The sequence below is a fragment of the Punica granatum genome, chromosome 2 (assembly GCF_007655135.1).
Source record: "Punica granatum isolate Tunisia-2019 chromosome 2, ASM765513v2, whole genome shotgun sequence".
In the NCBI taxonomy this organism is placed as follows: domain Eukaryota; kingdom Viridiplantae; phylum Streptophyta; class Magnoliopsida; order Myrtales; family Lythraceae; genus Punica; species Punica granatum.
In genome coordinates, this window is record NC_045128.1 from 9,009,748 (window position 1) to 9,037,392 (window position 27,645).

Consider the following 27,645-nt stretch of genomic DNA (forward strand, 5'->3'; position numbering starts at 1 on the left):
AACAGGTCGTGTTAACGTGTCCGGATAACCGGTTATAATTGTGTCGTGTATGGATACGTGTACCTATTATGACACGTTTCGATAAATAGGTTTAAACGTGTCGTGTACGGGTTGACACGGATATAAACGTGTCGTGTTCGTGTATGTGAAACCTGACTCATTTAATAGTCGTGTCGTATACGGGTACTGACTTCGATGACACAAACCCGTTTAAACACGACACGATACGAATTGCCACCCCTACTTCCACATCATTGGAATTCTAAAAGTCCTTTCATGTCACCATATCAACATCTTATATTTTAAATATTTATTATAAGTGATATAATTTCAATATATATTTTCCTATTAAAATAGACTTTTCTACTATTATTATATGCGATATGTTTTTTACATGATATCAAAAATAAATTAATCGTCTATTTTAAGAAAATTTTGTTTGATAAATAATTGTCATATAAATCGGTTGAATATGCTATACATATTAATAATATATAGTTGATAAATACTCATATACATAAGTCTATTTATGATTTTATTAATATATGAATATTTATAGTTGAGATAGTTTATGTAAGTATGTATCTTCACCTTAATTATGTCAACAATTAAAAAAATTAATATGCATCAATCAAAAAAAATTCAGTTTAAATGGTATCATAAACACAGGGTAACAAAACATAATTTAAATGAAAATTAGTCTACTTAATTACCTATCTCCTTATCCAAAGTTTTTTTTCAATGAAAATATATACGAAATCAAATGAGGTAAAAGATGAAATTAAATTAGTATACCAAAGGCTTTTTTTTAAAGGCATTTAAATAAAGTCATATCCTCTAGACTCATGGATTTATAAATAATTTTCTCCACTAAATAATAAAAGAAAATTATTTGTCAGTTCCCATACAACATACGGATATTCATCTAGTTTATAGAATAAATTGGTTCGATGGACTATCTTCTTTCTTCTCATTTTCATCCTCGTCTTTCTTAACGGAGAATAGTTCCATTTCTAAGCACGGAAGAGATCTCTAACATCGAAGGCCGGTCCATGATGGTGACTAATACAATCAATTCAAGAACACCAAATGAAAGGACATTACCAGTTTGGTCATATCTGTATGATCCCAAAAGAAAGAACATACATTGTTTGTAATATTCTTTTTCGTGTTGCAAGCTCGTAACTGATCATACTAAACTTATACTTCGAGCCATGTAGTCAGTGTATGGACTTTATTTGAAAGAAGTCTCAGTTCAGTTTTCATTTGTGAGACTCTAATACCCTTTTATGTCGCCTCCTTAGTAGGCCTGGGAGTCTTCGTTAATAGAAAAGGATTACTTCTTTCCAACCATATGAACATTTTTCTCGTGGTAATTAGTAACTTTTGGCACAAGAAAACTTAGGTTTTGTGCATTAATTGATCTATCATGGCAAATCCAGTAACCTCTGTCTATTTGTGCACTCTTTGTTTGTGTTTCAGAGTGACCTTGATTAAAGTATTGATGGTCGGTATCGAGCCACCACCGTCCCTTTGATAGGAGAGGAAGTGATGAACCAGCAGCTGTGGTGGCCTGGAAGATGCCGGCGGCGTGCATCTGCACTGATGAATTAAGAACAATAGAACACTTTGCACAAAGAAAACTACGACACACAACCAGCTTAGAGGCAAACAATTTATGTCAAAGTCGTCTGCCAAAATTTTGTTCTCACATGATTTAAGATTATGTACACACACTTAAAAGAACTTCGAGCTCATCGTGGAAATAATTCAGAAACTGTCACATCATTTACAGAGTAAATTGTCTCTGATATAGTATCTACTTTCGTCTCACCTCCATCTTTGTCTTTCTTAACAGAGAATGCAGGTCTCTTCGGGGTGGTGATTTCTGAAGTTCCGTTTCTTAGCATCGAAGATATCTCCAACATTGAGGGCCTGTCCTCGGGATTTTCTTGCACACATAAGAGGGCTATCTGCATGCACCTTGCAAGCTTGCAGGACGAGGCCGAGTCGTCCAGTGATGGGTCGATGAACTCCATGCCTTCACCGCTTATCCATGTCTCGTAAGCCTGACAATCAACACGTGAACTTATCTCAGCGCAGCTGTAATATTTGCTTCAAGTCCTGCATATACCCTTTATTTTGCAGGAAATGCAGCAAGAATCTCAGCGATATTAATCATCACTATTCTTGTTCTATGTTTCAATCAATTGAAATTGTTCATTAAATCCAGCTTTTGGAAAATTTCATTTGATTCGCATTGCCAGGAAATTTATAAAGTAACAATGTAATTCTCAAATTATTGCTCGAACAATTCTGGTGTATGTGTACGTTTAAGTTCGCAGACAACATGGATCCACCAGAATCTTTACAACTGAAGGGGTCGAGTGCCCTTTATTTCGTGACAAAACTATGAGGGAGAAAAATATCATCAACATGACGGGAGTAGTTTCTTCAGATTAACTTACATATTCAAGAAGGTGCAGGTTCTCGTACAGGCCATAGTAACAAGTTGTCCTCTTGCTGCTAATTATTTGCAAGAGAAGTACTCCGAAGCTGTAAACATCGTGCTTCATCGAGTATATTCCCTTCCTCACGTATTCAGGAGGAACATAACCGCTGCATCACATGAATTATCTAAAGTCATTTATCAAGAAGGGAAAAGAAACAAATTATGTGTCTCTGAGATAATAGTAAGTAAGAGGCAGTTAAGTTTTCTCACTAAGTCCCAACAATCCGTCCAGTGTTTGCTTCAAGTTCGTTCTTCCGAAAGATTCTCGCAATTCCGAAATCTGATATCTTGGGGTTCATCTCGCTGTCAAGTAAAATATTGCTGGCTTTCAGATCCCGATGAATTATCGTGAAATTCGAGTATTCTTGCAGGTAAAGAAGCCCTTGAGTAACCCCTTCTATGATGTGCAATCTTTTCTCCCAGTCCAAATAGTATCTCCTAATGGGATCTGCATCGATTCAGTATTGGTAAATTCTTGCTAAAGAACATCTTAAAATTATAGAAAACAAAGAGAAGAAAACCAAGAAATGTTCAGCATGTAGCCCAGAGTTTAAGCTCTGATAATAGTTCCAGACCAAACTATAAACCTGAGTCGATAATTGCTCTCTTAAAAAATCCTCCCAATATCAGCTTTAGATGTATTTTTAGGGATTCCGTGACTAACCAATTCAAGAGAAAGCAAATAATTTAAGGACAGTGAAAACTGGCTCGAACCGAGTAGGTAGAAGTCCAAGCTTTTCCTTGGCATATACTCATAGATCAGCATCTTCTCTTCCCGGTCAGTGCAAAATCCCAAAACTCGAAGCAAGTTCACATGTTGAAGTCTTGCAGTTAACATGACTTCATTCTCGAATTCCTCGAGACCCTGGTTCGAGTTTTTGGACAACTTCTTCACTGCTATTTCCTGCCCATTGCGCAACTTACCCTAGAAGAAGCATCAATTAATGTTCAATAATCAACAAATCTTATAATCTCTACGTCACTCTCAAGTAGGAGAATAGTGAATGCAAGAACAAGCTTACTTATTTTGAAAAAGAGATTTTTCCAGTTTATTATATTTTCTTTCAATGAGAAAGATTCCAATCGCTTCTGAAGTTCTTCGGATTCAAGGATAATAACGGAACAGGGTTGCGTACTTTACCTTATAAACAGGTCCGAAACCACCCTCTCCAAGCTTATTTTCAGCTGAGAAATTATTGGTTGCTGCTTTGAGGGTAGCATAGCTGAATACTTGCAGATTAGGAGTATCACTTTCAAGACTTTCACGAGACCATATACCGCATTTCGATCTTTGGATTAATCTCTTTATCACTCCCAAGAACCCTTTACTCACCAAAACAGAGCAAAGATCTTTTAGAACAGTACCGTTATAGGATGCTAATAAATAGAAATTTTATGGTTTCCGAAATTTACCTCTTGATATGCGTCTGCCTCGCAAGTAAAATATCACACCAAAAAGCAGGAGGATACCTAAAGCAGCTGCAGCAATGGCAACAGGCAGCAAAATTTGGTTCGTTTTTCGACTTTCACTTGCTTCCATGGCTGTCGAATTTGTTTGATCCGTAAATTAGATGTGGTTCTAAAGATACAAATGTTACAAGTAATCCATAACAAGATTAAAGTCTACTCGATTGCCGTGCTGCAGCTCATAGTTGAAGTGGATGTGTGCAGAACAATCATCATTTAACTATGAAAAACTCCATCACCGAGAACAGCCAGAAAGCATTCAACACAATGGCTTCTTACGAGAACTAGCCACGAGTTAACAACATTTCGAAAATCATAACAAAGAATAAATTACAACATCTATCCCTTCATCAGCGTAAACTTTTATGAATTTCCAGAAGTAATAGAAAACAGAAAAATTACCTGCTCGAGAAAGAACCCAGTCAGCATCATTTGCGACTTGGAACACATTGTAACCCAAAAGTCCCTTTTCCTGTGCATATGCAACTTTCCTTCTGATTACCTCGGGACCATCAAAATTAATCCAAGTAGACCCTTTGATGAAAAAATCCACAACGTACGTGGAATTATACACCGATGTCGTCCCATACCCGATTTCCCGAATATAGGACTTCACGATCTTATACCCAATGGAGCCATCAGCTGTGAAAACGGGACCGTCTGCTGGGGACCCAACAGAATTTTCATTCACATTCTCCAGCTTCCATTCGTATCCATGGAAGGGGAGGCCAAGCACCAACTTGTTAGCAGGAAATCCTCGAGTTATGTAACCAATTATACAGAAATCAGTGTTGTTTTGGCTCTTTGGGTCGAAAAGAGGGGCGTGCGGGTAAATGTATCTCTCCTTGGTGGGCAAATGGTAGTCGTAGGCAATAATATTGAGCCAATCCAAGCTCCGACTCATCGAGTCGATTGGGTCGATTGGGAGACTCACGTCAAAGACTTTTTGGCAGTAACCGGCCATTGTCAGAAGCAACCGGGTTTTCTGAGATGTTTTTGACTCAGAATCAGTACCTTCTCTCAGTTCATCCAGAAAAGCACCGAAATTTGTCATGTTGGTGGTCTCACTGGGAACAAACCCAGTCAGATCGAGCCCATTGAAGCCAAAGGATCGAGCTGCTTTGATTGAGGAACTGACGAAGACCGGCCTTGAAGAAGAATTACCCACCTATTGAAGGAGACAGGAAGGATAAACATCGAATTCTATCACTAACATCAACTGAAATCAAACATGTCCCAGAGAAGTGAAAATACTTTTCCTCAGCCGAACTCAACCTAGTTTTTCTCTAGAACAATCCAGTATCTATTCTATCAGTCACAATTATTTTAATAGGATAGAAATAATATGTCATTTCTGATCATCATTACCATGGACTCGAAAATGGCAGGGTCATCTCCCCCAGCCCAAACGGACAAAAGGGTGATGATCCTATCGTTCTTGCGCCTGACGGTGCTCGTAAAGCTCGAGAAGCTCGGGAGCTCTGAGGAGTTGATGGAGAGCTCAAAGGTGGAGGAGTTGATGTAAGCGAAGGAGCATATGAGGTGGGTGAACAGAGCAGAGTCGATGTCAGAGACGGGGATTTCGCTGCCTGAGAAGTAGTAGCCGGAGCGAACCCATTGCTGGGATATTGACGAGGAGAAGAAGTTGCAGAGGAGGAGGAAGAAGAAGAAGATGCAGAAGCAGGTGGAGAGGGAGGTGGGGGTCTTAGCCGCCATTAGAGAGAGAGGGGAAGAAGGGAAAGATTTTTCTCCCATTTTAAGGAGAAAATGAGAGGGAGTTTCTGCTGAGGAGACGACAAGGACATGTTGACGACTTGGTCGTGTAAGGATTCCGTTGAGAAAAGGTTATATTACGTGGCGGGAGTGGCAGCATACTATCTTGGGAAAATTACTTTCCATATTTGTCCTCTACCGTTAAATTAGAAATGGAATTGCATGTGAAGTTTCATTCCATCAGACTGCACAGATCAATTTGAGGCGAATTCCATATTGACCGATAATGCTCAGCACGGGCAGCCATAAGGAAAAATATAAGCTTAGTGCAAGGCAAAGACATATCAGATATTGGGCAGGCATTTAAATTGAACAATCGTACCTCTTGGAGTCGAGTGATCCGAAGAAGATGGCAGTAACAGGATCTCGCAGTTTTATCCTACTTTTCTTAGGGTTGGCTTGATTGATTGGAAACCACTCCAAGTGAAAATAAGATGCTAGACGAGAAGCAATCAATTGCCACCACACGGTTATCATCAGCGAGAGAGGAAGGGACGAATACTTTTTCTCGTAAAAGAACCCACCCGGATCAATTCGCTATTGTTTTAACAATGTATGCACAAACGCAAGTGCGCTGAAATTTTGTTCTCACACTAGATAAGATTATAGACACACCTGAGGAACTCCAAGCTCAGCGGGGAAATAATTCGGACACCGTCGCATCATTTATAGAATAAATCTCTTCTGCTGCACTACCTACTTTCGCCTCACCTCCATCCTCATCTTTTTTGATAGAGAATGCAGGTCGCTTCGGAGAGGTGATTTCTGAAGTCCCGTTTCTTAGCATCGAAGAGATCTCCAACATCGAAGGCCTGTCCATGGGATTTTCTTGCACACATAAGAGGGCAATTTGCAGACACCTTGTGAGCTTACAAGACGAGGCTGAATCGACCAGTGATGGGTCAATGAACTCCATGCCTTCACCGCTTATCCATGTCTCGTATGCCTGAAATTGATGAAAACATGACTTTTCTCGTAACTGCTGCAAATGTTTGCTATCAAATCCGAGGTTAGGAGATTTCATTTGATTCACATCATCAAAATATTCAAAAAGTAACAATACAATTTGAAGTTATTGGTCAAACTACTCCAGTGCATGCGCATATGGAAGTTTAGAGACCACATGGATCAACCTGAAGCAGACCGATAAGTTAAGGAGATAAGTGCCATTTATTTCATATCAAAACTGAGGGCGAAAATCGCAAAAAATATGACGGAAGGAGTTTTTTCAGATTAACTTACATATTCAAGAAGGTTCAGGTTCTCGCTTGGGCCGTAGCGACAGTTCGTCTTCTTGCCGCTGATTATTTGCAAGACAAGTACTCCGAAGCTGTAAACATCGTACTTCATCGAGTATATACCCCTCCTCACGTATTCAGGAGGAACACAACCGCTGCATCACATGAATTATCCAAACTAAAGTCATTTATCGTGAAGGGAAAAGGAAGTAGCCTTTTGTGTTTGAGATAATAGTGAAAGGCCATTAGTTCTCTCACAATGTCCCAACAATTCGACCGGTGTTTGCTTCAAGTTCGTTCTTCCGAAAGATTCTCGCGATGCCAAAATCTGATATCTTGGGGTTCCTCTCGCTGTCAAGCAAAATGTTGCTGGCTTTCAGATCCCGATGAACGATCGTGCAGTTTGAATATTCTTGCAGGTAAAGGAGACCTTGAGTGACCCCCTCGATGATTTGCAATCTTTTATCCCAGTCCAAAATATTTCTTCTAACTGGATCTGCATCGATTTCATATTGGTGAATTCTGGCTAAACGACATCTTAAAATTATAGAAAAGAAGCCCAAACTGTCCACCTGAGTCTCTAGCTATGAGTGTAGACTAAGAATTAACTCGATTCCATTCGATCAACTTTGAGCGTAAAAGAATTATTTTCAATGATTATTCTTTTCAAAAATCCTCTCAGCTGTAAAAGAATTATTTTCAATGATTATTCTTTTCAAAAATCCTCTCAACATCAGCTTCAGCATGTCTTATAAGGAATCCTCTCACCAACCAATTCAAGAGAAAGCAGATAATTTAAAGACAGCGAAAGTTTCACGAACCGAATATGTAGAAGTCCAAGCTTTTCCCTGGCATATTCTCATAGATCAACATCTTCTCTTCCCGGTCAGTGCAAAATCCCAAAACTCGAAGCAAGTTCACATGTTGAAGTCTTGCAGTTAACATGACTTCATTCTTGAACTCCTCAAGACCTTGGTTCGAGTTTTTGGACAACTTCTTCACTGCTATTTCCGGCCCATTGCGCAACTTACCCTAGAAGAAGCATCAATCAATGTTCAATAATCAACAAATCTTATAGTCTCTACGTTACTCTCAAGTGGGAGAATAGTGAATGCAAGAACAAGCTTGCTTACTTTGAAAAAGAGATTTTTCCAGTTTATCATATTTTCTTTCAATGAGAAAGATTCCAATAGCTTCCAAAGTTCTTCGGATTCAAGGATAATAACGGAACAGGGTTGCGTATTTTACCTTATAAACGGGCCCGAAACCACCCTCTCCAAGCTTATTTTCGGCTGAGAAGTTATTGGTTGCTGCTTTGAGGGTAGCATAGCTGAATACTTGCAGATTAGGAGTATCACTTTCAAGACTTCCAGGAGACCACATACCGCATTTTGATCTTTGGATTAATCTCTTTATCACTCCCAAGAACCCTTTACTCACCAAAACAGAGCAAAGAACTTTTAGAACAGTACTGTTAGAGGATGCTAATAATGGGAAATTTTATGGTTTCCGAAATTTACCTCTTGATATGCGTCTGCCTCGCAAGTAAAATATCACACCAAAAAGCAGGAGGATACCTAAAGCAGCTGCTGTAGCAATGGCAACCGGCAGCAAAATTTGGTTCCTTTTTCGACCTTCACTTGCTTCCATGGCTGTGGAATTTGTTTGATCCGTAAATTAGATGTGGTTCTAAAGATACAAATGTTACAAGTAATCCATGACAAGATTAAAGTCTACTCGATTGCCGTGCTGCAGCTCATAGTTGAAGTGGATGTGTGCAGAACAATCATCATTAAACTATGAAAAACTCAATCACCGAGAACAGCCAGAAAGCATTTGGAAAGTCATAACAAAGAATAAATTATAGCATCTATCCTTTCACCAGCGTAAACTCTTAGATGAATTTCCGGAAGTAATAGAAAACAGAAAAATTACCTGCTCGAGAAAGAACCCAGTCAGCATCATTTGCGACTTGGAACACCTTGTAACCCAAAAGTCCCTTCTCCTTCGCATATGCAACTTTCCTTCTGATTACCTCGGGACCATCAAAATTAATCCAAGTAGACCCCTTGATGAAAAAATCCACAACGTAGGAGGAATTATACACTGATGTCGTCCCATACCCGATATCCCGAATATAGGACTTCATGATCTTATACCCGATGGAGCCATCAGCTGTTAAAACGGGACCGTCTGCTGGGGACCCAACAGAATTTTCATTCACATTCTCCAGCTTCCATGCGTATCCATGCAAGGGGAGGCCAAGCACCAACTTGTTAGCAGGAAATCCTCGAGTTATGTAAACACTTATACAGAAATCAGTGTTGTTTTGGCTCTTTGGGTCGAAAAGAGGGGCGTGCGGGTAAATGTATCTGTCCTTGGTGGGCAAATGGTAGTCATAGGAACTAATATGGAGCCAATCCAAGCTCCGACTCATCGAGTCGATTGGGTAACTCACGTCAAAGACATTTCGGCAGTAACCTGCCATTGTCAGAAGCAATCGGGTTTTCTGAGATGCTTTTGACTCAGAATCAGTACCTTCTCTCAGTTCATCCAGAAAAGTACCGAAATTTGTCATGTTGGTGGTCTCACTGGGAACAAACCCAGTCAGATCGAGCCCATTGAAGCCATAGGAGCGAGCTGCTTTGATTGAGGAATTGATGAAGAACTGCCTTGAAGAAGAATTACCCACCTATTGAAAGGAGACAGGAAGGATAAACATCGAATTCTATGACTAACATCAAGTGAAATCAAACATGTTCCAGAGAGGGTTTTGGTTCATGGTTTACGCGTTTTCTTAAATTTATTTTATGTTTTTTTTGTCAAATATTTCTTATGATTTACATTTTGCATGAAATTCATTCTGCCATTTTTATTGTCTATTAATAAAACGTTAGTATACTCAAATCTATCCATAATTTCAATTTTGTTCCAAATGTATCATATAATTTTTTTCATGATTTTAATTTTTTGTCAAATCTATTATGGATAAAAGGGATTACTGTAGCAAAATCATTAGACGTTGACGAAAATATAACAGTGAATAGATTTGAAGTAAAATATAAACCATGAGATATAGTTGACAAAAAAAAAACATGAAATAAATTTGATAAAACGCATAAATCATGGATCATTCGGGTTAAAAACCCCTTCATAAGGGAAAATACTTTGCCTTAGCCGTACACAACCCGATTTTCTCTAGAACAATCCAGTATCTATTCTATCAGTCACAATTATTTTAATAGGATAGGAATAATAAGTCATATCTGATCATCATTACCATGGACTCGAAAATGACAGGGTCATCTCCCCCAGCCCAAACGGACAAGAGGGTGATGATCCTATCGTTCTTGCGCCTGACGGTGCTCGTAAAGCTCGAGAACTTCGGGAGCCGTGAAGAGTTGATGGAGAGCTCAAAGGTGGAGGAGTTGATGTAAGCGAAGCAGCATATGAGGTGGGTGAACAGAGCAGAGTTGATGTCAGAGACGGGGATTTCGCTGCCGGAGATGTAGTGGCCGGAGCGAACCCATTGCTGGGATATCGATGAGGAGAAGAAGTTGCAGAGGAGGAGGAAGAAGAAGAAGATGCAGAAGCAGGTGGAGATGGAGATGGAGGTGGGAAATTTAGCTGCCATTAGAGAGAGAGGGGGAGAAAGGGAAGGATATTCTACTGTCCCATGGCTCAACCTTTAGCTGATCAAGTGCGGAAAGTTTTCGTGCTTGAATAACATCATTTCATACCAGTGAAAGACGTTCTTTTTCTTTAGCGAAAACTTTTCGCGCTAGAAAAAACAATATTTAGTACAAGAGAAATCCTTCTTCTGTACTAAATGAAAGAGCTGTAGTGCGAAAACTTTTCGCACTTTGGCTCCAAAGTTTTGTGCAAAGAAAAATTTTCTGTGGTGTGCTTCTTTATACAAAAACATTGTTCCTCCTGTGCAGAACTTTGAACAGCTTTCAGTAAAAATCCCAGGAGACCGGAAGACTTTTTTATGGTTTTAGGAGTTTGCTATTTAATGTAAAAATTATTTGGTTGTATAAAGATTTGAACTCATGACCTCTTACTTCTCATACTAGCATATTAGCAACCAAACCACCACCACTTTTTTATTCTTTTAACTCTACTTTTAAGTAGTTATTAAAATAAAATATTTATTTTGAAGTAAGAAATATTAAATATAGATACTTTCTTATACTACTGTTATATTTCTTTAAAATCATCATACTTTTATCTTAATTATCATAATTTTTTTAATAATATGAATATTTATTTTATTTTAAATAAACGTTCAGTCCGACCCATCGAACCCCCGATTGGACTCAGAAACCCTTGAACCCTTACTCTTTCCGGTTCATCATCCGATCCAGTTCTGATAACACTACTTTCTTTCCTCCCATTTTGTCATGTGAAAATTACAGAGAGTTTCGGTTGCAGAGAAGACGGGGACTTATTGACTATTTTGTCATGCAAGGGAAGGATACTCTACTGTCCCATGGCTCAACCTTTATTTATTTATATTTTTTTGGTAGAATAGGGGCCATCGACCAATAAGAAAACATAAATTACATTAAACATAAGCGGGGTAAGGAGGCCCTAGAAAGATCACCCAGAAGGAGCGGTAGAACGCTACTTGGTGGGTGGGCATAGAAATAAGATCCCGATGAGAGACGAGTCGCCGACCGGCCCATCCAATCCGCACACGCATTGCCCTCCCTATATGTATGATAGATTTGCACCTACCAATCCCGTTCAAGTAACTCCCGGATGTCTCCACTAAGAGCTCGGTAGAAGCCGCAGTTGGGGACGGGCGAGTGATCATCAGCTTCACGACCTCCGAATCCACCTCCAATATAATCCGCCGAAGTCCTAGATCCCAAGCGTATTGAAGGCCTATGAGAGCCCCTCATAATTCGGCGATGACTGAAGTCGCGAATCCGACATTGTGCGCAAAACCTCCAATCCATTGCCCATCCTCCCCACGTATAACTCCACCAGCACTTGCAGGCCCCGGATTTCCTCTGAATGAGCCATCGGTGTTAACCTTGATCCACCCCTGCTGTGGCCAAGCCCACCGAATCCACTTCCACACTTTTGGATTTCGGAGTATGGTTCTTATGGTCTCTGTTCGACTAAAACTTGCAGTCATCTTTCTAGCAACCAAAGCACCATCTAAAGGCCGAGAAAAATTCTCGTCAAAAATTTCTTGATTCCGCCACCCCTAGATAAGCCAACATGCTATTCCAAATATGCAACTCCAGCCTCCAGCCTCCAGCCGAATTCATCAAGTTATTCAACATCCAATCCCGTAAAGGCATCGAGAAAAATAATGAATGATTCGCTATCGGAACTAGCCGAATCCACGTGTCACAGGCTCGAGGGCAGTCTCATATAGCATGAAGTGTCGTCTCCATAAAATCAGCACAGCTTCCACATGCACCCGATACTACAATATGCCTGCGCATACGGTGTTCATTTGTGAGCAAACGGTCGTGGCCTATCAACCATAGAAACTATCGAACACGCTGAGGACCGTGCCATCGCCATATAAGCTTGCATAGGATATCTTCCGCATCCCAATCTTCTTCTGCCATGAGTTGGTATACCGATGAGGTTTTGAATCGGCCTGTAGTTTCCATCGTCCAGTAGATTGTAGTTTCCATCGTCCAGTAGATACTATCTTCTCCTTTATCCAAGCTAGGTGGTTTGAGCCGCAACTCTGAGCATAGTTGTGCTATCAAGGAGGTTTTGGATCAAACTCCAATTCCATGATCCACTCGGTTGAGCAAACTCCGCAACCTTCCGGTTGAGAATGGCCTCATCAGGCGTTCTTATGATGTGTTGCAACAACGGTCCACAACCAATGACACACTTATCTTCCCAGAACATCACACACTGTCCATTTCGGACTATCCAGGCTGCTCCTACTGCAGCTCGATTCCAGGCTCGAGCTATGCCCCTCCATTGCCAAGAATCCGAACTGCAAATCTTTAGTTGAAGGGAAGGTTCCAATCGGTTTATATACTTACCTTTAAGCACTCGAACCCATAGAGCCGAGGGATTCGTGATTACTCCCCATCCCAACTTTGCCAGAAGAGTATCATTGAAAAGATTAAGGTCTCGTAGCCCCAATCCCCCACTAGACAAGGGTTGCATTATAGTTCGCCAATTTACTAAGTGGATCTTCCGTGAATCCGATGAGTGACCCCAAATGAAGTCACGATAGTGTCTATGGAGCTGTTCACATACATTTGCCGGAAGTCTCATAACCTACATTGTGAACGAGGGAATAGCTTGTATCATAGATTTCGCCAACGTGACTCGACCAACCATAGAAAGAGTCTGTGTCGTCCACCCATTGATCTTATCCTGGACACGAGAGCTAACCTGCTCAAAATGTTCCTGACGGAGACGCCCATGAACTATTGGCACTCCCAAATAGCGTCCCAACGTGCTTTTCCCCTGACACTGCTCAAAACCGGTCAAGGATGGCACAAACAATGGCGATTTGGTTCTCTGAGACTTTCGCAAATAGTAATATATCATCAGCGAACATCAAATGAGAAATCCACTGTCCATTCCGGCCTACGCGTATTGGTTGCCACACTTCTACTTCTACCGACTCCCTAATTAAATGTGATAAGCGCTCGACACATAAAACAAACAAGTATAGTGAGAGCGGACAACCTTGTCTTATGCCTCGTCTCGGTTTGAATCCTTCAGTAAGGTTGCCATTCCAGAGAACATTCGTGCCCACTGACGAGATGCAATCCCTGATGATGACCTGCAACTTCTCTGGTACCCAAGCCGCCACAAGAGTATCAACAATGAAGTTCCAGTTTAGTCGGTCATAGGCCTTCTCTAAACCCACTTTAATTGCCATAAACTTCTTTCGACCTCTCATTCGATGCATTGAATGGACTAGCTCATGAGCAATCACAATGTTATCCTGAATGTGTCGTCCCGGAACAAAACTTACTTGATTCGGGGAGACTAGTTCGGCCATGTATCCTTGAAGTGTGTTCACAATCACCTTCGTTATCAATTTATAGGACACGTTGCATAGGCTAATCGGCCTAAACTGATGTATCGACTCCGGGAGTTCCACTTTCGGGATAAGAACTAGTATAGTATCATTTACATTGGACACGGACAAACCTTTGTCAATCACAGATCGAACAAATTCCACTATAGATGGCTCAACCACTGTCTAGTGAGCTCGAAAGAAAATTGCAGGGAAGCCGTCGGGTCTGGGAGCTTTGTAGGGACCCATTGCGAACAGGGCGGAACGAACCTCCTCACTCGATGCAGGTCGAACAAGCGCTTGGAAGTCAAAGATCGCTGCTCGACTAAAATAGTTGGGCAGCCCCAAGTTTGGACTGACTGATTCCTCCGTGAATAATTCGTGGAAATGATCAATAGCATGGCGACTAAACTGCTCATCCTCAATGATCCAGTCGCCGTTCGAGTTCTTCAAAGCCTCTATTTGAATGCGCTTTCTATTCATCATTGTTTTCGCATGAAAATATTTTGTGTTTCTATCCCTGATTGCACCCATTCCGCACGAGACTTTTGGAACCAAAGTAATTCCTCTTGTGCAAGCGTTTCATCAATCTCGGCTATCAGTGTTGCCTCTAATTCCATGAGATATCTATTGGGTCGGACTTGTAATGCTCTTTGCACTCCATTAAGCCTCCTGGGAGCATGATTTTTTCTCCATATAATGTTCCCAAAGACCACTTTATTCCAATTATTGATTTTCTCCTTGAAGCCAGCCAAAGATTCGGGAAGTCGTGATTTGTTGTCCCATGCCGTCTCCAGAACTTGGTTAAAGTCTGGGTGTGAACACCAGGCATCAATGTAGCGGAATGGCCGGATTCCACGTTGTCTCCCCGGTTGCTCTGTAAATTCAACCGCAGTGGGTGGTGGTCCTACTTTACACGTGGTAGTACATGTATTGTCGCCTCCGGAAAAAGAATACGCCACTCCGTATTGTAGACAGCGCGATCCAATCTTTTGAAAACCTGGTCGTAGCCTTGGAAGAGAGGACCCCTCCACGTGCAACGTGCCCCCGTGCTTCCCAAATCCATAAGTCCCGCATGGTCCAGCGCTTCTCAGAAACTTATGGTCTCGTTTGGATCGAATGGAGCTCTTCCCATCTTTTCAGTTGCCTCGAGAATTTCATTGAAATCACCTATAACCATCCACGGCCCTTGGATACGGGAAGAAAGATCTCGAAGCAATTGCCATAAGTCTCTGCAGGACGATTCGGTCGGACTTGCCTAGACCACGGTGAGTGCCCATGTGTTTCCATCCTACTGCACTTGAGCATGGAAGGCTTGAGTGTGGAGTTCAAGGATAGAGACTTGTAATTCGGATGCCTTCCACCATAACCATATACCTCTAGAGAATCCCTAGGCTTCTATTCATTCACTCCTGAACTCCGAGAATTTGCGGCAGACCTTATCAGCCTTCGCTACACTAATCCGAGGTTCAGCGATCATGACCATCGCCGGTTTTTCCACTCTGATATACTTCTTCATAGACCGAACAAATTTTGGCCCACCAGCCCCTCTACAATTCCAAAATAAAAAACACATAAAATTATTTTGAAAAAAGGAAGAAACACAACAACATTTCCGGTTGACCAATTTAGCAGTCTGCTTTCAAGAGTGGCGAGGCATCTCCTCCTCCATCTCTTAGTTACATCGGAACAACAACCCCTGAGTCTCGCATATCCTTTACGATGGAAGCCTCCATTAGTCCGGGCGGGTTAGACTCCTGATGTGTAGCAACCTCGACACTTGGTCGGTTGACCACCAAAATAATGCCTCAGGTTCTCGTAGGATCAGGGGCACGACCAGGTTTGGATGGCGTTTGCTCCATCCCCTTAACAACCCTCTCTGCTTGGGGGGATTTCTGTGCATTATTAGTGGGCTTTGGAGTAGGATCTTGTCTGTAGTCCGCCGATAAATGGGTCGCGGTAGTCTATTTTTGTTGAACAACCGGCAATATAGTTTCGCTGGCCTTGGAACGGGCTTGGGTTTTCTTCTTTGATGGGGCCGGGCCAGTGGGCTTAGAGCTTCTTGGACTCGTAGTGGATCTTCCCACATTCTTAATAGGTTGGGCCTGAAAAATCCAATTACCTGGGCCTGTTTGACTGGAACGGTTATCCTTAGGTTTAGCATGGGATGAAGTTAATTTGGAAACCCCTCCATCTATGCTGGTAACAACTGGCTGCTTTCCAGAAGGATTAAGATCCTCCTCTTGTAATATCGCAAATCTCGATCCATTTCTTGATTCTCTTCCCCTAATTGTTGGCTCCACGGTTGGCGTAATCGATGGCTTTTCGATCACCTGCCGTGATTTGCGAGACTTTCCCTGAACATGCATCCATGGCCCAAATCTCGTAACCACCTCCGGCGCCGACCTCGCCGTAGCGGCGGTTTTGTGGCCGACTAATTCCGCCTTAGCCTTTAGTGTGTTTAGTATTAGAGTTAAGTTGAGTTGAGTTTTTGTTTTAATTGGTTTGTAATAATTGTATTGTTGAATTATATGCAAAAAAAAATGTGAAAAAGTAATGAATAGTTGAGATAAAGTAATGATTGTATTGTTAAATTGTGAAAAAGTACTGAATAGTTGAGATAATTTAATATTAAAATTAAATTAAATGATTAAATTTTTTTTAAAAGTAATAATTGTATTTTTAAATTAAAAATAAGTAAATTTGAGCTGATTCATCAACCTTTAGCTGATCAAGTGCGGAAAGTCTTCGGGCTTTGAATAAACATCATTTTCATTCTAGTGCAAAACGTTCTTTTTCTTTAGCAAAACTTTTCGTGCAAGAAAGAACCTAATTTAGTACAAAAGAAACCCCTTCTGAACTGAATGAAAGAGCTGTAGTGAGAAAAGTTTTCGCACTTTGGTTGAAAATTTTTGTAAAAAGAAAATTTTTCCCTAGTGTGCTTCTCCGTACAAAACACCGGCTTCCTTTTGCGAAACATTTTTTGTTTTTTTCGGTTGACCCAAACTTTGAACAGCCCTTTCAGTAAGAAAGGAAGACTTTTTTTTTTTGGTTTTTCTTTCTTTCCTCCCATTTTGTCAATGAGAGAGAAAGCTTCCGTTGCGGACAAGACGAGACTTTATTGACTATTTTGTCATGCAAGGACTATTTTGTCATGCAAGTATATAGACTAGAACCAATCGATTAAGATTTTTTCTTATATTTTAGGATAATTGCTTTCCATATTTATCCTCTACCGTTCTTCTTGACTTGGTCATTTCGAGGTGAATTTTCAATCGACCAACAGTGTTGAGGAAGCGCCCCCCATTAATTCAAGGCAAAGATATATCAGATATTGGGCAGGTATTCTAATGGAACAATCATACCTCTCGGAGTCAAGTGACCCAAAGTGGCAGTTATATGATGAGAGTTTTGTCCTACTTTTCTTCGAGTTGACTTGATTGATTTGGGATCATTTTGTGAGACCCGGTATCTATTTTACAAAAAAAAAAGTATACATACACATATACGTACACATACTTATATATTATATATATATATAGAGTCGGTATCTATTTTTCCAAAAAAAATGTATACATACACATATACGTACACATACTTATATTATATATATATATATATATATTAAATTTACGTGGCGGGAGGTTAAAAAGAAAAAAAAAAGATGCATGGAATGGGCTCCACGTGGTCCTATGACCACTCCCCTTTCTACTGCCATTTACTTCTTTCTATGTCCTTCTTTGTTCTGATTTTGGGCTAGAAAAGTCGAGAGAAAAACAGAGGGAGAGAAAGGGAGGAGTGGCAAGAGAAAGAGAGAGAGAGGCTGTGAGCTGGGGACAAAGCAATGGAAATCGGAAGAAGATGGGATACAACAGAGGGACCAAGGAGGTTGAATTCTTGCACTCGGAAGGTGCGACCGACTGAGCTATATATGTATGTTATGTAAATATTCTAGTCTTTTGTGAAATGATGTGTTCTAAATATATAAATTGTTACAAAGAATATTGTGATAGTTAGAGATTAACAAATCGGTCTTGCTATATTATATGAATTGATTAGAGAGATATTGCCATTTTATGTTTATTTTGATTTGAGATATGCAACGTGATTGTATATGTTGATTGTGTATGAGATATGTGATGATAATGTGATACCATTGTAATGTGATTGAGATTGTGCTTTTGTATGATGATATATGAGGTGCGATGGCATGGTTGCAATTGTTTATGCTTGTGATTGTTGTTTGATTATAGCCATGGGATTGCTGATCCGGTGGTATATAAATAGGACGCCTAGACCGCTGATCCGGCGGGATATAAAAAGGGACGCCTAGACCGCTGATCCGGTGGGATACAAAAAGGGTCGCTTAGATCGCTGATCTGGCGAGATACAAAAATATATGCCTAGACCGCTGATCCGGCGGGATACAAAAATGGACGCCTAGACTCATACTTCCGAAGGATAATGGGCAGCCCCCGCTTATGAGATATGGATATTGAGAGTTGAGGATGATATGAGTGAGATGTGTGGGGTCACGGTACCGTCATAACTCTGTTGCGAGGAAATGCAACCCTATGGCTATATGGATTTGGTTGTGTTGTATATTGTTTGTTTGGTTGGATTGCTGTAAATGTGATGATTGCTATGATTGTCTGAATTATTATGTGGAGGCCGTTTTGTTGCTAATTTGATTTAGTTAGGCTATGAGTGCAAGATGATGTTGGGTTAAATGTTAATTCTAATAATAGTTTTATATGGTTATAAGGGCAATTGATTGTTGATGAATGAACTTAGTAATCAGTTGTACGTATTGTCTAATATGTCGTGTTGGTGAATTAATTGATAGACTTGGTTATGCTACTACTATCTATATGAATACTTGGTTGTCTAAAATATATTTATCAATTAATATTATTCATTTTGCTTTGGAATTTAGTGCTTGTTGAGATGCAACTCACACCCTGCATACATTTTTCCAGATAAGCTTTCGATTGCGCGGCGGAACCACTTTTGATAACGGGGATCCGCTTGGAGAACTATGTAGGAACCTTAGTTATTTGATAGAGATTCTTTTGTATAGAATATATTTGAATATGTTACGACCTGAAATTTTTATTTAGTTGGATTAATGATGTGAGGAAAAAAAATCTATTGAGAAGTATATGTATACATATTAGAGTACTGGTTTGGTAATATATATATATATATATGTTTTAGGATTTTATGGGAAGTAGGTTTTCTTTTATATAAATCGTTATGTGATAATGGTTATTGTTGGAGTATTGTCTCAGTGCTGCTGAATTAATTTTATCTTTGTCGTTCTGCTTTGTTAAGCAGTTGTGTTTATCTGCATTTAAGTTATTAGGTTGCATTATCTTTTACTGTTACTTTTAGTAGCTAATTTTAAGGTTTGTAGGACAGGTGTGCAGAAGCAGTTCTGCAGTTATCCTGTACGTGAGGACAGTTTCTGTACTCTCTCCTTTTATGTTTGTTTCTTGTACTCAAAACTCTGTTCTGCAGATTAGTGAATATACGTTTTCTTTATTCCTTCACCTCTCTCTATCTCTCTATCCTTGTGTGAGTGTGTGAGTGAGTTTGCTGCAGAAACAGTAAAATTACACAACAATGGTATCAGAGCTTCCTTGATCTTAAGGGACCTGTGTGGGCGAGAGACTTGTGAGGTTAATTGAGTGTTTTGGCTGCATCCGTTGAAGTTCAAGGCAAGATGGAGGCAAGTTCGAGTTGATTCTCTGCCATGGCACCACCTGTGTTCGATGGGGAGAATTATCAAGCATGGGCTGTGAAGATGACAGCTTTTATGGAAGGTTGTGATTTGTGGGAAGCAGTGGAAGAAGACTACGAGGTGGCTCCCCTTCCTAATAATCCAACCATGGCTCAGATCAAGCTGCACAAGGAGAAGAAGACCAGGAAGGCAAAGGCAAAATCGTGTCTTTATGCTGCTGTGTCACCCACCATCTTCACCAGAGTCATGAGGCTTGAGTCAGCAAAAGCTATATGGGATTACTTGAAGGAAGAATATGAAAGAGATGAGAAGATTAGAGGTATGAAAGTGTTAAATTTGTTGAGAGAATTTGAAAGGCTTCAGATGGAAGAGAGAGAGACTGTGAAAGAGTTTGCAGACAAGCTTGTGGAGATAGCAAACAAGATAAGGGTGTTAGGGACTGATTTAAGTGATAGCAGGTTGGTACAAAAACTACTTGTTTCAGTGCCAGAGAGATATGAGGCAACAATTGCCTCTCTTGAGAATACTAAGGAGTTGTCAGATCTAAAGTTTGCTGAAGAGAGAAGAGCCAGTAGAGGGTGCTTGCAAGCCAAAGTGAAGCAAGGCAATCTTCCAAACAACCAAGGGAGCACGAGTTTAGATGCTGGAGATGGCAAGGTTTATACAGATCCTTGTAAGCACTGTGGGAAGAAAGGTCATCCTCATTTTAGATGCTGGAGGAGACCTGATGTAAAGTGCAGAAAATGCCACAAAATGGGGCATGTAAAGAGGATTTGTAGGGAGCAACATCATCATTTTGGAGAAGCACAGACTGCAGCAGCAAATGAGGTAGAGCATCTGTTTGTGGTCTCCTGCTTTACTTCAAATGCATCTTGGGATGGCTGGCTTGTAGATAGTGGTAGTACTAACCATATGACAGGCAATGAAAGCTTGTTTTGTAAGTTAGACAGATCAGTAAAGTCAAAAGTGAGAATAGGGAATGGTGATTTCATTGCTGTTGAAGGGAACAGAGATGTATTGATTGAGGGTCCTGGTGGTACTAAGCTGATTACTGAAGTGTTGTTTGTGCCTCAAATCGACCAAAACTTACTTAGTGTTGGTCAGCTTGTAGAGAAAGGATACAAGGTGATGTTTGAGGAGAAAAAATGTTTGATTTATGATTCAAAGTGTCAGAAGTTATTTGAGATTCCAATGAAGAATAAGTCTTTTTCTTTGGATCCACTGAAGATGAAGTCTAAGGTGGATGATGATCAGTCTATTAAAGGGATTACACTGCTTGCAAACGAGCAACAAAGCTGCAATATTGCAGATGCAATTGCATTTTTAGAAGTTGCAGGAGAAGTAGAAGGCAAAGCTGATAAAAGAGTGATGGTTGCAACCAAGGAGGAGTTGGCTATTTTAGAGCCCAATACAAAGTTTGATCTTGAGGGCTCATCAAAAGTTTTTCAAGTGCTAAAGCGGGAGAATAGAGTTTATGAATTAAAAGAGACTCCTACAGCTTGGTATAGCAAGATGGATGAACACTTCCTGAATCTAGGCTTTGGAAGAGGCATGAGTAAGAAGACATTGCAAGTTAGAAGGGAAGTTGGTGCAGTCCAACTTGCACATAAGGTCAAATGTTTCATGCAGAAGTTTGGAGTTTGTAGCAGCATCTGATCCAAGGAGGAGTTTGTTGGAGTATTGTCTCAGTGCTGCTGAATTAATTTTATCTTTGTCGTTCTGCTTTGTTAAGCAGTTGTGTTTATCTGCATTTAAGTTATTAGGTTGCATTATCTTTTACTGTTACTTTTAGTAGCTAATTTTAAGGTTTGTAGGACAGGTGTGCAGAAGCAGTTCTGCAGTTATCCTGTACGTGAGGACAGTTTCTGTACTCTCTCCTTTTATGTTTGTTTCTTGTACTCAAAACTCTGTTATGCAGATTAGTGAATATACGTTTTCTTTATTCCTTCACCTCTCTCTATCTCTCTATCCTTGTGTGAGTGTGTGAGTGAGTTTGCTGCAGAAACAGTAAAATTACACAACAGTTATCGAGAAAATTTAGGGTAAGTTTTGCCGAAATTTCGGATCGTGACACATTTAAGCGGACTTGATGCTATACGGGAAGCAATCAATTGACGAGGGCTTGAGTGATGGACGCTCAACTCTCCACAATTCTTGGCCATAGCAATTGAGTCCCGGTTTAGCTAGTGCACTTTCTCAAGTTCTGACATAGACGGGCAATGATGGAAGCACATGGAGGCTTGGTTCGCGCACATGGTGAAGGCAGGCATTGACCTTAAGAACTGACCTTTTGCCAGTTTGAGCCTCAAAAGTCCAGACTCCACTTCCTCAACTTCCTTGACATAAGGAGCGGTCCGCCCGTGCAGTAAGGCCACGCCGGGATTATCTGCCAAGTTCTGGAGTAAACCCAACTGAATGCGCATGCAAATGCTGTTTATGAGGAGCCTCGGACAACCAAGATTTGTACTTGCGGGATGAGCTATGGAGATCTGAATCAGTCGAGAGAAACCACTCGATCCCAGGACATAGAAAGCTCTTGGCAGTACTAGGCACAAGCTTTGCATCGAGAGAAGAGAATGGCTATCTGTACACAGACATGATAAATATTACAATGAAGATCACAGTGGAAGCATCATTATCCTCCAAATGACTGGTAAATTCATGAAATCTCCACAGTAGATTGAATAAGATTTCACAACATACAACAGAAAAACATTGTACACCTGAACTTCACATCCTTTCCTCATCCTTAAGGACGCTCTTATAGGCTACAAAAGGTCCTCTTTTTCTTCAAGCTAATTGAGCAAAACCAAGCCCTTATATCACCAACAAAACTCGAAATGGAAATACCTTTTCTTTCTCTTTCTAATAAAGAACCCTTTCTCCGAATACCAGACACTAAGACGAGTACTGGGATCTGTCTTTCGGCAATAAGAAATAGTGAGAGCGCTCTTGGTGCATAGAAGGACATTAGGAAAATGCCTAACCGCTCCAATTGATAGAGTGGGTGTAGGAGCTAGTTTTGGTATTTCCCACGTGCTATACTAACATAGAGGAGCTCATACGATCTCACACCCTGCAGAAAGAAAGGGAATTTAATTAGGAACAATGCCCAGTGCCCGAAAGATAGGCTTTTTTTAGTTTGAGTGAGCACCCGGTTTTGAAATAGAGGTTTTTCCTAGCTTTCGACCTTTCCTTGATTGCCTTTATTCCTTTCACTCCGCACCTTACCTTGCATCTAGAATAGAATCTATGACATTCTAATTTTATAATATAGAGATTAGGGACTTTCACCCCAGATAAATACGGTGGCAAATTGGAATGAGACCAAGCCTTACCCTTCGAACTTAACAGCAGCATCAAAGCACTCGAACTTTCTCGATGGGATTGGATTTATAGCCCAGTTTCGTACAAAAAAGGGAATAAACTTTCCTTCTTCTCTGACGAGGTAGAAAGAAACCTAGGTTCGGTGTGCTTCGTCTGTAGTTCTTAGACCTGGAACTGAGACCTTAGCGCAACTCGCCTTTTTCAAGGATTAGCCTTTTTGAGTTGAGCCTATTTGGTGACAGATAAGCCATCTAACCATTCATCAGACCATAGTTATGCTTTCTTTGCTCCAGAGGAAAGGAAATTGTCTCAGCTTCCTAGCTCTTGGAAGCGGCTACTTGCTTTTTTCTTCACAGCTAGGAGTGAAAAGCAAAAAAGACGATTCTGTGCATCTTCGATGTGTCAGACTAGGCTATGATTCCCAGATCGGAAGAAAGAGCATTCGCCACTTCAAACTAGTCACTATAACTCCCTCCTTACTTAGATCTTCGTGACCCCAGGGATAAGTTGGCTTATGGAACTCACCAACTTACCATACTTCCTTTTTTTTTTCTTTCTCCTGTTCTGCGCTTGAAGGCAGTCCAATAGCACCGGATTCATTATTCCTTCTTCACCCCTGAAAAGGGATTCGTGAACAACTGCAGCGGAGATTCCAAAAAGACTAGCTTATGCTCTACCATAAAAAAAGAAGAAGAAAAAAGATAAAGTTAAAGAAAGCCCTAAACCCCTATAGCAAGAGTAGTGAAAATAAGCGAAGAAAAGAACTTCTGCATTGATTGACCAAAGCAGGAAGAGCAGCCCTTCTGACTGAACGAAACCTCCGAAACGGAGGGGACTAAATAGGAACAAGAGGGATCCACCGAAGAAGATCCTTCTTCTTTCCTTTTTTCTCAAAGTCTAAAAGGCTAAATCCTTCATAACCCTACTTTATTACTCACGGGGCTGTAATTGAGTAAATAAGCAAGTAGCATTTAAAACATAATCAATAGCAGATAATAAAAGAAAATGGAGTAGCGTGCGGGCTGGTCGATCACCCAGTTGGAGTCAACTTCCCCTTCTCTTTCTTGGACTACTTCTTTCTTAGAAGAAATATCATAGGAGAAGAAAGATCGTAGCGTAGAAAGTGAAAGTCTTTCTTCCTTTCTCCTCCATCTAAGGTTGAGGAGGTTGAAGCTACCAAGAAGTTGCTTAGCGCAAATAAGCTATTGGCCTATATGCTTAACACATGCAATTCGAACGAAGTTTTCTTGGAAACCTTTTTTATTAGGTGAGTGTTCCGTGCACCCACCTACTCACTCGCGGAAGAGAAGAATAGATCAGATCCATTGGCGGGGGTGACTAACCATGATTCGGCTGTCGCCCTAAGGTTACGATCCCTTGGGTTGGGAAACCAACCTGGATCCACTTTCCTCCAAGAGCCATACCGACTGAGAAGGATATAAAGTTGAAAACAACCGAGATCGGATCTCTCACGGAAATTGTGAGGCCCCAATGTGGTCATTACTTATGTCATTCATGTACCAAATTGAAAAGAATACCATGCAACCCACAGAAAATTATGGGAAGATTGATAAAAACTCTTTCGCAATTTCAAAATCTTTTTGTTCGATGATCACAGAGGACAGCATGGTCTACCGTTCAGGGCAGGCAAAAACGGAACATGCGAAAAGCTGTACAATTTCTGCATTTTTTGTTTGAGAGATTGGAGATGTAACGTATAATCATATATCGTCTCTCAATGCCCCAAATTCCTTCTCTCATGATCACGAATTCGCACGATGAATAAGGTAAATGGGGCGCGAAAACAATATGTAGCCGCTGCCTCGTCCTCATTCGGTGAATTGAACTTTCATCACTCCCGTGGACAGACTCATTCGCTTCAGTGATGAACTCCTCATCCCTCGAGAGGAATATCCTCGAGTTCACGCAATTTGCCCAGGCAAGTCCCAGGGCAGCACAGACTTGCCTCCCCGAAGTATACAGGCTCCTCAGGTTCCCCACCCTCAGGCCATTTGCGCCTTCGCTGGGGCCAACCAAGTCCACCACTTGGTTTGTGATGAAAACCGCTAAATCGAACTTCTTAGCAATTGACCTCAATCTCCCCGAAATCTAGAAGAACATGGATGACCTCCGCTTGAGGTCAAGGGGTGTGTTGTCGAATTCCGACCGAAATAGCTCGGCTATGGAGTCGATTATGATCAGCTTAACGGGCAGTCGGGTACTTGAGTTTTCCAGGAAAGACACTATCTTTTGCATTTCGTCAAGCAGATGATCAGCGGTGTGGAGAAGGTGGACGAATATGTAGTACAGTGGGTCGTCTGGAGGAGTGAACAGGCTGCGATGAGTTGAGAGGAAGGCTTGGGCGAGTTGGCTGAGCCGGCGAGAGGGGAAGGGGAACTCGGAGTGGAGGAAGAGGGAGGCGGCGGAGAGGCCGACGAGGAAGCGCGGGAGCTGGGCCGAGAGGGCGAGCTGGAGGCAGAGCTGGGTCTTGCCGGAGCCGCTTTCGGCTGTGATTTCGGTGATGAGGCCGCAGGGGAAGCCGCCGCCGAGGTGGCCATCGAGGACGGGGCAGCCGGTGGTGAACTTCGGGGTCAGACGAGGACGGACAAGGAGTGTTTCGTGTCTCATCGTTCCGGTGGCGAACGAGGAGCGTTGTCGGGTACGATGATGACGAAACATAGCCTATTTGCCTATTCAGCAAAAAAAAAAAAAAACTTATTTGCCAAGTTTTGCATAAAGGAAATTTTTGTGGCATTTGGTAACACTCCATTCAAAATATTTACGTATATATTTAAGTGGAGTTATAATTATGATTAGCAAAAAAGAATATGCGTGAAAATTTATTATTAAATTGAATAAGAAGATAAAATAATAATTATTATATTATTGAATTGATGAAAAAATAATGAATAGTTGAGAGAATTTAGTATTAAAAATCAATTGAAATAATGGTTAAAAAAATATGAAAGAATTTATTATTATATTGAAGAAAAAATTTGAATAAAGTAATGATTATGATATTGAATTGATAAAAAAGTAAAGTAAAGTTAAGTGGAGTTAAATTTTAAATACATTAGATTATCGAGAACGTAAATAATAATATAATTTTTTTTATTTTTACAAAAATAAGAAGTTGGATTTATAGTCTCAAATGTAATCACTTTACAGCCATGCTTGTAAAGTTTTAACTTCAAAAAAATTACGGCGATTCACTTTACACACAAAGACCGTAATAGTTGATGGAAAATTGAAATTTTCCTAAGAAAGTGGGCTTAATTCGGCTAACCAAACAACCCCTGAGGGGCAATTTGGTCGGTTGATTCTCATATTACTAAGATTCTGAGAAAATCTGACTATCCAATCACGTTAAGTTGGTTATACATTGAAATATGAGATTGTTATGTTTTATGATTATATTGGATTACTAGGAACGCGGGTAGTAATATAATATATTATTGGGAAAATAGCTCTATATATCATAATTTTTACTTTATTTTCACTTCCTAACACTTTTTTAAAAGTTGTCACGATCTAGCACGAATCGCCATGTTATTCTTGGATCTAGCACGCCGTTAAACTCCTTCTAATAATCGTTAAACACCGTTAGATGGAGTTTAACGATGTGCTAGATCCGGGAATAAAATGATGATTCGTGCTAGATTGTGACAACTTTTAAAAATGCACTAGGAAGTGAAAATAAGATAAAAACTGTGCTATATGATGTAATTTTCCTTTTTTATATTTGAATATTTACCTCCTAGAAAAATCTGAAAATTAGTGTGGAGCTTTATAATAATATCAGGAACATGGGTTAAAATTTTAAGCTATTTTTTAGATCGGACGGTTCACAAAAATTATCAAGATCAGAATACCGAAAAAATGGGTAAATATTTTTTATCTGAAGATTCAATGCCCAGAAAAATCTGAAAATCTGTGTGGAGCTTTATAATAATATCAGGAACATTGGGTAAAAGTTTCATCTCATTTTGGGATTGGACGATTCACAAAAACTATCAAAGTCAGAACACCGAAAAGATAGGTAAATATATTTTATCTGAAGATTCATTGCCCAGAAAAATATGAAAATTAGTGAGGAGCTTTATAATATGTTAGGAACATGGGGAAAAAGTTTCATCTCGTTTTGAAATCGGACGGTTCACAAAAATATCAAAATTAAAGTACTGAAAAGAATGGTAATTATTTTTTATCTGAAGAGTCACCTCCCAAAAAATTTTGAAATTTTGTACAGGGCTTTATAATAATATCAGGAACATAGGATAAAAGTTTCACATCGTTTTGAAATCGGACGATTCACAAAAACTATCTAAATCACAACATCAAAAAAAGAGGTAAATATTTTTTATCTGAAGATTCATCACCCAGAAAAATTTGAAAATTTGTGTGGAGCTTTATAATAATATCAGGAACATGGAGTAAAATATTTATCTTGTTTTGAGGTCGGGCGATTCACAAAAACTATCAAAATTGGAACATCGAAAAAATGGATAAATATATTTTATTTGAAGATTCATCGCCCAAAAAAATCTAAAAATCTGTGAGGAGC

The 27,645-nt window shown here is 40.3% G+C and overlaps 1 protein-coding gene and 1 pseudogene across 1 annotated transcript; both read right to left on the minus strand.

Annotated features, from left to right (window-relative positions):
• Positions 1–1,628: 1,628 nt before the first annotated feature.
• Positions 1,629–9,281, minus strand: LOC116193621. Its single transcript, XM_031522364.1, has 15 exons — positions 8,926–9,281; positions 8,511–8,642; positions 8,239–8,420; positions 7,812–8,022; positions 7,249–7,486; positions 6,995–7,145; positions 6,387–6,698; positions 5,348–5,821; positions 4,382–5,147; positions 3,926–4,054; positions 3,654–3,835; positions 3,227–3,437; positions 2,723–2,960; positions 2,469–2,619; positions 1,629–2,069 (listed from the first exon to the last, which is right to left on the minus strand). The coding sequence occupies exons 1-15, from the start codon at positions 9,137–9,139 to the stop codon at positions 1,755–1,757; spliced, it is 3,906 nt and encodes a 1,301-aa protein (XP_031378224.1). The 5' UTR covers positions 9,140–9,281; the 3' UTR covers positions 1,629–1,754.
• A 15,389-nt stretch (positions 9,282–24,670) lies between these two features.
• LOC116196463 lies at positions 24,671–25,814 on the minus strand (annotated as a pseudogene).
• Positions 25,815–27,645: the final 1,831 nt, after the last annotated feature.

Bases quoted from the DNA above. Each gene is read 5' to 3' on its own strand.
- LOC116193621 (XM_031522364.1), bottom strand. From the start codon at position 9,139: ATGAAGTCCTATATTCGGGATATCGGGTATGGGACGACATCAGTGTAT. The intron at 8,421-8,510 runs GTAAATTTCGGA...TGGTGAGTAAAG, and splicing joins AGGCAGACGCATATCAAGAG to GGTTCTTGGGAGTGATAAAG. The intron at 3,836-3,925 runs GTAAATTTCGGA...TGGTGAGTAAAG, and splicing joins AGGCAGACGCATATCAAGAG to GGTTCTTGGGAGTGATAAAG.